This window comes from Rhizophagus irregularis, chromosome 6 (assembly GCF_026210795.1).
Source record: "Rhizophagus irregularis chromosome 6, complete sequence".
Taxonomy (NCBI): Eukaryota; Fungi; Glomeromycota; class Glomeromycetes; order Glomerales; family Glomeraceae; genus Rhizophagus; species Rhizophagus irregularis.
In genome coordinates this window covers 5,398,117-5,407,761 of record NC_089434.1, presented here as the reverse complement: position 1 = coordinate 5,407,761, position 9,645 = coordinate 5,398,117, and the positions used below count along the sequence as shown (strand labels likewise).

Genomic DNA, 9,645 nt, shown 5'->3' with positions numbered 1-9,645 from the left:
ACCTTAAATTCGTTATAGCAAATTAACAAAGAATTTGAAAAATTTGATTGATTACTTCATTATAGTGAAAGAAAATTGACATACTAAGCATTATATGATTTATTATATCAAAATTTGCTATAGAAAGGGTAAATTGTATTAAAAATGTTAACTGTAATTCAAAAAAGTGGCATAACACAAAATTTTTATTTTTCATAATTAATTAAGGCTATAAAAATCTTATATTTGTAATTCAAAATTTTTTAAAAAATAATTAAGGCTAACATCTTTAAATTATATACCTGAATTTATTTTATTATAAAATTTATAAACAAAAAAAAGTAGATTAAATTATAAGAAAATAAATTTTATTAAAAAAAAAAAATTACCGTAACTTGAAAATTTTTTTTTTTAAAAAAAAATACTTTTACATTTGCCCCTAAAAATTGATCAACTCTACGCATCTATACTCCTAGTCTGAATTAGTATAAATCTATGCAAATCCAAATTAAAATTTTATGTAAATTATTTATATTATATAAAATAATAAGTGTTATTCAAAAAATTAAAAATTTATTTATATATTATTAAAATATTTTATTTAAACACACTTTTAAATATGATTTATAATGAACAATATGTTGTAAGGATAAACTAATAACATTCAATTAATAAAAAAAAGTTAGTAAACAAAAAAAGAAAAATTCGAAAGTTAATACTATTATAAAAAATATGACGTTCTCCACAAGTACTATACTTACACTTATGAAAATTAATATGTAAGTAGTTTTGACCTTGCTGAACAATTTTCAATTAATTTAGAAAGTCGATTTCATTTGACTAAAGTGGTGTAATTACGCTCTAAAGTTATAAACGGAAAAATAAAAAATTCGGAAGTTAGTACCATTGTGAAAAACGTAACGTTCTCCATAAGTATTATACTTATACTTATGAAAATTAATATGTAAGTAGTTTCGACCTTGCTGAACAATTTTCAATTAATTTAGAAAGTCGATTTCATTTGACTAAAGTAGTATAATTACGCTCTAAAGTTATAAACGGAAAAATAAAAAATTCGGAAGTTAGTACTATTGTGAAAAATGTGACGTTCTTTATAAGTATTATATTTACTCTTATGAAAATTAATATATAGGTAGTTTCGACCTTGCTGAACAATTTTTAATTAATTTAGAAAGTCGATTTCATTTGACCAAAGTGGTGCAATTACGCTCTAAAGTTAGAAAACAAAAAAACGAAAAATTTATAAGTTAGTACTGATAAAATGTACTTTTCTTTACATGTAATATACCTACATCATAGAAATTGAAATACAGGTAGGTTCAATTTGCTAAACACTTTGCTTAAATATAAAAAGTAATTTTATATGACCAAAATATAAAATAAACATAAATTTTTAATAAAACTTTTAATAAAATTTTTTTTATAAATATAACTTAGTGAAATGAACAATTTTTGCTAAGCTTAAAATGGTAATTATTAAGTCAGATTTTTTGTTATTTTAAATTTTTTTAATTAAATACTAATAAAAAAAATTTCTTTTTTATTAGAATATATAATATTATTAAATCTGTTTGAATGTTATAAACTTAAAAATTTTTAAAAAAAGAAAATTAAAAAAGTTTTCTTAATACTTTATTAGTTTATTATATTAAAATAATTATATAATTAACAATTTTTTTTTGCTTAATTGCTAATTCGGTTAAGATCAGCAGTGTCCTACTATATAAAATTGGGGAAATTGGTGCAAATAATAAAAATAATTATCATATGATCTAATAATCCAATTTTGATGAACTTTTTTTTGTTCTGTAAGTCTGGATTACCTTTATAAAATAAAAATAATTTCATTGAAATTGGACCATTAGGTTGTGAGATAATCACAAAAACATATTTTACTGACAACGATCAGATTCCATTAATAACAAAGCAGACAATTATCTTCTGATTCAGTGATCCAATTTCGATAAACTTTTTTTTGTTATTTAGATCTCAATAATCTCTACATAATAAAAAAATTTTGTCAAAATTGGGCCTCTAGATCGTGAGATAATTGCGAAAACATATTTTGCCAACGATTTTTAGATTCAGCGATATGGCAAAATATATCTTGTGATTATCTTCCGATCTAGCAGTCCAATATTAACAAACTTTTTTTTATTGTGAAGAAGAGGTTAAGACCTAAAAGACAAAAAAAAATTATTGAAATTGGATCACTGAATTAGGAATCAATTCTTTTTTTATGATTTACTAAAATTTAGTTATAATAATAATATGAAATACTTTTTCACGATTTTCTTATAATTTAGTATTTCAATTTCAATAAATTTTTTATTTTATTGAGGAAATCAAGATCTATAAAACAAAAAAAAGTTCATTGAAATTGGATCATTGGATGCAGATAATTATTTTCTTTTTTTGCCCCGATTTTACATAGTAAGACACTGCTGATCTTAACCGAATTAGCAATTAATGTAACTGAATAAATGAAGTTTTTAATTTTTAAAGTTTATAAAAATATTTTTGAAAACTAGATGAATATAATTTATAATTGTTAAAAATAATATTACATTGCATTAATGTAATATTACATATAATTTGAAATTTTGATTTTAAAATTTAATCAGAATTTAAAAAATTTTAGCCAGAATTATGATATGAAAATTGTTAATTTTAACTATTTATATCAATTTTAACCAACTTTAAGTTTACATATATATTATATATTATAAAAATCTATATTATATATTATACTAACAATTTATATTGTAATATTATAATATAAAAAATCTTTTTCTAATTTTTGTAATATTTTCACTAACTAATATATAGTAATTAATTTATTAATAAATCAATATAATATTATAAAAAATATTAAAAATAATATTTATAAACCTTTTTTACAAGTTGGATACCTTTATAAAGAAATACATATGTGAGGATTGGATTCCAATAAAGAAGAAGTTTAATAAGGTTACATTATACATAAGCAAAAAATTATTGGAGTAAGACTTTTTTTTTAAAAAAAAAAAATAATAATAATGATAATAATTTTACTTTTTATTTTTAATTTTATTTTATTTTACTTTTATTTCTCTTTTTAGTTTAATTTTGGTTTATAGTATAGTATTTTGGTTTAATTATTTGGTTTACTTTTACTATTTAATTTTGTTCTTAATTTATTAGTGATATAATAGTTAATGTTTGATCGGACTGGCCAGGAGCTGGAAGTATTATTTACAGAATAGTTGTGATTATTATGTAATCCAAATATATTCTAATAAAATGATACATGATTCAACATTTAAAAAAAAAAAAAAAAAAATCTTTTTTACAAGTATTAAATAAATTTGTAAAACAAGCAAAATTATTTATAAATTAAAATTTTAAAGGTTATTATATAAAGTTTATATTAAATTTTATTTTAAAATTTTTTTTCAAAAAAAATTATATTATTCTTTTTTTGGAAATAATCGGCAAAATGATCATCATGACGTCATTTTATAGTTTTTATTAAAGAGTATTATAATAAAAATTATTTATAAAACAATTTTTTATTTATCAAAATTACATTATTCCTTTTTTGGAAATGATCAGCAAAATGATCATCATGGTGTTATTTTTAATCATTTAATAGTTTTATAAATAAAATATATATTAATTTATTAAGTAAATATTAATAATTCTTTTAATGTATTAAATAAACTTGTAAAGTGGGTAAAATTACCTATAAATTATAACTTTTGAAAGTTATATAAAATTAATATTAAATTTTATTTTAAAAAACACTTTTTTTTGTGTTAAAAATTACATTATTTTTTTTTTTTAGAAATAATTAACAAAATAATTATCATAGCGTCATTGATAAAATTATTTTTTAAAAAAAAAATTCTTGTAAAATATAAATATTATAAATATTATATATAATTTGAATTATAAATAAAATATATATTAATTTATTAAATAAATATTAATAATTCTTTTATATTTTTAAATAATTAATATAAAAATAATTGTATTTAACTATTCCTTTTGACTATAATAATATTAATAATAAAAAAAGATAATTGTATTTAAAAAAATATGAATTATTTAACTTTTAATTTATATTTAAAATAAAAATTTTTATTTAATAAATTTTTTTATAATAGTATATTAATTGAAATATAAATATTTAAAAATATTATATATAATTAAAGAATGGATATATTTCAGGTAAAATTTAATATTCTTTATCTTTATAAAATTATATTATTTCTTTTTTGAAAATAATTAGCAAATGGTTAACACGACTATAAGGAGAATAAGAAATCATTTAGGTGAAAAATAAGTCTTTTTATAATTAAAATATTTAAATAAATAGTAATAATAAAATAATTTTAATTAAAAAAACAATATATATTAATAATATTAGATTTAAATTGCATAAACTGATGTATTGTAAATTTTATAATAATCTGATTTATTATAATTTACTTTTAATATTAAAATTGTAAATAGTTTTTAAAATTGATCAGATTATATAAAATTTAATAGGACTATTAAAATCTAAAATATTTGTAAATTATTTTTTTTTAAATTTATTTAATTTTAACTTTTTTTTCAAATTGAAAGTATAAAAGTATAATAAATTTCATTATAATTAATTAAAAATTAATAATTCAAATTTTATTATTTGTTTAAATAATTACTTAAATCAATTAAATTTATAATTTTTATAAAGTAATTCTTAATATAATAGAATATTAGGATAATTAATTTGATTAGATAGAAAAAGAATTAAATTTATAAAAATAAATTTATAATTAGTATATTAATATTGGTTGTAATTTCTTAAATTTATCTTATTATATTATTATATTACTATAGATTATATGAATTATTTACAAAAGATAATTCAAGAAAGCAAGTAAAAACCAAAGAAAATTTTATAAAATTACATAATTATATAACATTCTTATATTACTTATTTTAGCATAAATATAAATTGGATTGATATAAATATAAATTAGATCGACATAAATATAAATTATTCGGTAACGTAATTTTATTGGTCAAATTTTTTTGTACAACATTTATCTTTTTGAAAAATTTTCGCGTTTAATAAAATATATATACAAAGAAGCGTTTATTTAAATAATTCTTATGATCCTTTTGACTTTATAAAATCTATGTTGATTTTTTTAACTGAACAAATTATTGTTATTTTAGAAATTTAAAAAAACGCAGTTTTTTATTTTTTACAATCGAAATAAATAGAATAAATAATTATGAATAAAAATATTTTAAGATAAAATTACAAGAAAAAACCATTGATATGAAACATTGACGCATAATTTTTTTTTTAAAAAAAGATATTTTCATATCTTTTTTTTATTTAATTTTATTAACAAACGATCTTAAAATTTTACATAATGATTTCCCTATAAAATCTTTTGAATCTTAATTGAAAGAAAGAAATATTTTAAGAAAAATAAATAAAATAAGAAAAAATAAAAAAGAAAATTTATAAATAAAACAAATACAAATTCTCAAATAAAAATAAAAATAAAAATAAAAATAAAATAAAAAAATAAAATCAAACAAATAAAAATATTCATTTTTAATCAAAAAACGGAATACAGTAAAGTTTCTTTGATATGATTTTTACATTATATATATTATATATAAAAAAAATGTAAAAAAAAAAAATAAAAAAATAAAATTTAAAAAAATAATACAGATTTTTCCATTACCGAGCTTTAAATAGCCGGATTCCCAAACAGTGTCGGGACATGGATATTCTGAATTTATAAAAAGCTGAATTCGACAATCCCAATAATTGCCTAATTTTATATTAAAAAAAAGATAAAAGGTTAATTGTTGATATTTTTCACGAGTTATAATTTAACTGATTTGTTTAAACTTTTGTTTTACTAACCGATTTCCTTTTTATTAAGGACAAAAGGGCAAAAGAAGGACAGAGTGGGTGGGGCGGATTTTTGGGAGTGTTTTTTTGTTTCCACGGGATTTTTTCTTGGGAGAGACTTTGGTGATACTTTAAGAAAAGGGGAGTACCGGTTTTTTTTTTTGTTTTTTTTTGTTTTTGGTTTTTTTTTGGTTTTTTTTTCTTTTTTTTCAGAACTAACTTATAAAAATCATATTTTAAGTATCTTATATTTTCATAATTTCTTAAATTGTAAAGAACGATCTCGACACTGAATTATGGATGCTTTTATAATTAATATCTGAGTCTTGCGCAGCGCCATGTGTATCATATTTGAAACGTAAAGGGGGGTAAGTACATTGTACGAAATCATTATAATAAACTTTAATTACCAACAACGCGTTTATTTCAATATCTTGGCGTAGATATCATTGACCTAAATGAAATGATGCATTTGAGTGTATTACATGTTGATAACACCTTTTTGAGAAATCTTTTCTTTCAAAAAAAGCTAAATAATCGCGGAAATAAGTTTTTACCTTAGACAAATAGTCAACTTGGCGTAAATTATGAGATGAAAGAATCATTAACCTGTGATCTAAACAATAACACCAATAACGCAATCATTTATTAATAAAGGAAAGAATAGAAAGAGATGGAAAAAAATTAAAAATAGATACGGATTAAAAGATTTGATAACGCGTCAGCATAACGCAATCATTTATTATTAATAAAGGAATGAATAGAATGAGATGGAAGCAATTGCTCTTTAAATCAAAAGGATTTGTGTTCAGCATATATTAATAAAAAAGGGATGAATAGAATAAAATAAAAATAGATATGGATTAATAAAAGGAAGCAATTGCTCCTCAAATCGATGACGCGTGCGTTCGGTATAACGCAATCATTTATTAATAAAGGGATGAATGAATAGAATGAGATGGAAAAAAAAGTAAAAAATAGAAATGAATTAATAAAAGAAGCAATTGCTCTTCAAATCAACAAGATTTGATAAAGTATGACTCAATCTTTTATTAATAAAGGGATGAATAGATGAGATGGAAAAAAGTAAATAAAGATAAATATGGAATAATAAAAGAAACTCTTACTCTTTAAATCAAAAAGATTTGATAACGCGTGTGTTCCGAAGTATTTTGTTGCATAATAAATAATGTTCATATGATATAGTAATGTTCATATGATATAATTAATGTAAGAAACAATTATAATTCTTATATAATAAATATAATAATATTTTTATTTTTATTAAAATAATTTAATATAATGTAGCATATATATATATATATATATATGCACATATATATTGTATATTGTATATATTGTATGAAACCTTTTTATATCAACAAATACGTGTATAAAACAAATATACTAAATATATTGAACAAGAATTGTTTTTAAGATAAAATAATAATATATCGGTCCAAATAATATATCCGGTCCGGAATAAGTATTTCGTGTAAAAAAATCTTTTTAGAGAAAGGGTTAGAAGGTCAAAATTATATTTAGGTATATTGACGGATAGATATTTTAGATTATAACGTAATTTATGATTGATTTGGAATAAAATGAAAATAAATAAAATACCAAATTAGATAATTTGTGGACGTTCAAAAGAATCTTTTTAAGAAGAAAAAAAATCTATTAGAACTTCCCTTGTAAAAAATAAAAAAAAAGGATTTATTAGAGTTTATCCGCGTAAAAATATATATAAAAAAAGTATTGGGGTTTCATTATACAAAAATCAACTAATCATATTTAGATAAATTGGCATGGGATGAACATTTTTGATTATGGTGATTAAGTGATTAGGTATATAAAATAAAATACATAAATTATTTGTGAGAAGAATTTTTCGCTTAAAGGAATCTTCTTTTTTTGTGTTAATTTGAGTTTTTATTAAAAAAAAAATAAAAAAAAAAAATAAATATTAATAAATAATATATATAATAATATATATTTATATTAACTTATTAAAAAAATAAAATAATACAGTATTATTAATAATATATCAGATATATATGTATTATCTAATAAAAATAATTATGCAATATAAAAATAAAATTAAATGTATTTTGATACTTATAATCATTTTTCAAGTGTTCTTAATCAATGCTGTCCAAAAATATATAATAAAAATTATAAAAATTACGTTTTAAGTTAATTTGAAAACAATTAAAAAAAGTTTCAATGATTGATATCATATAGATCCTTTGCAGATCTTGCATCAAATTACAAAAAATTCTCCGATTGAGCTTTTGACTTGCAGAAAAATTTTTTCACTTTTCTGCGCATCAAATGTCGAAAAACAAATAAGTAAAAGAGGTCGATCAGCGATCATTTTGGCCATCTCAAAGAATTTCTTAATTAAAATTAAATAACATTTTGAACAAAGGACACGAATAAAAGCCATTCAAGAGAAATGCATCATATGCATGTATTATGAGTTTTAAACATATGAAAAAATTTGTTAACCAATAATAAATAAAGTATTGTCAATTTTTTTTTTTCTTTCTGCGGTCCCGTCAGCAGAGTGTACATGAATGGTATGAATGGTACATGCATATTATTGAAATGTAGAAAAGTAGAAAAGTTAGCACATTTTTTTTTGTATTACGTATAAGATGATGTTTAATTATATTATAATTATAATTATTATATTATTTATTTATTATTTGTATAAAATATAAAATACAAATTATTTTTATAAATTATGTTTACTTAATATCAAATACCATATTAAATGAAATCAAATGAAATAAAACCATATTATACAGATATCTCGATATTATCGATATTATTATCATTATCATTATCTTCGATTCTTGCAATTATTTTAACAATTTTTTTGTCATTTGTTATTAAAAGGGAGAATAAAATATTATTAAGAGTTTGAAAAATTCTGATCGTTAAAATACTACCAAATTTTAACGAAGGAATTATCTCTACAATCGCTAAACTATTGAATATTAAAGTTGATCCCAATTGTAGATAACCCCAGTAATTAGCCGCCTTAAATAAATTATTCATATTTGGTGACCTTTCGGTCATTTGATTTAAGTCTTTCGAATTTCTGATACCTTTTGTTAAAATTTGGATCAACCTAATCGTTACGAAAATATTGATAATTAAATCAATGCCGATGTACCCCCACTTTGCGAATTTCGCTTTATCTTCAAAATCACACGTACTACCAACGTCAAGTCTGAATAATACAATATGAGTTATCTATTTGAAAATATGAACGAATCAATTAATTAAGATTTTAAATTTTATTCAACAGTAATACCGTAATATAAAATAAAAAATAATTACTTGGAGTAAAGTCCTGATCGTAAAAAATGAAATGCAAAAGATTTTGTCCCATTTACAATTCGATACGCCAATTAACCTCTTTAATAAAAAGAGAATAATCGATTGCCTATATATAAAATCCGCGGTTTCACATATGTAGCTTATTGTTTGGCATGATAGTTGGTAGACTAGAAAGACGGAGAGAATAGACACGACCGCTCCACTTAAATTTATCGTTATTTTCCATATTGAAAAATTGGAAATGTCATATCGGTAATTAAATGCCGATACAATGAAATTATGAACGTAAATCTAACAAAGTAAAAAACAAATTATAAATATTATTATACAAATATACTATTAAATTAGGATAAGTAAATAAATAATCGATTACTAACTGTAAAAGTGCA

General features: G+C 19.8%; 1 protein-coding gene across 1 annotated transcript; it reads right to left on the bottom strand.

The window, feature by feature from the left end:
• Positions 1-8,710: 8,710 nt before the first annotated feature.
• OCT59_026803 (uncharacterized protein) lies at positions 8,711-8,992 on the bottom strand (the record flags this gene model as incomplete). The annotated part of the gene is made up of 1 exon (XM_025326621.2): positions 8,711-8,992. One exon carries the CDS (start codon positions 8,990-8,992, stop codon positions 8,711-8,713), a length of 282 nt encoding a protein of 93 aa, XP_025175277.2.
• Positions 8,993-9,645: the final 653 nt, after the last annotated feature.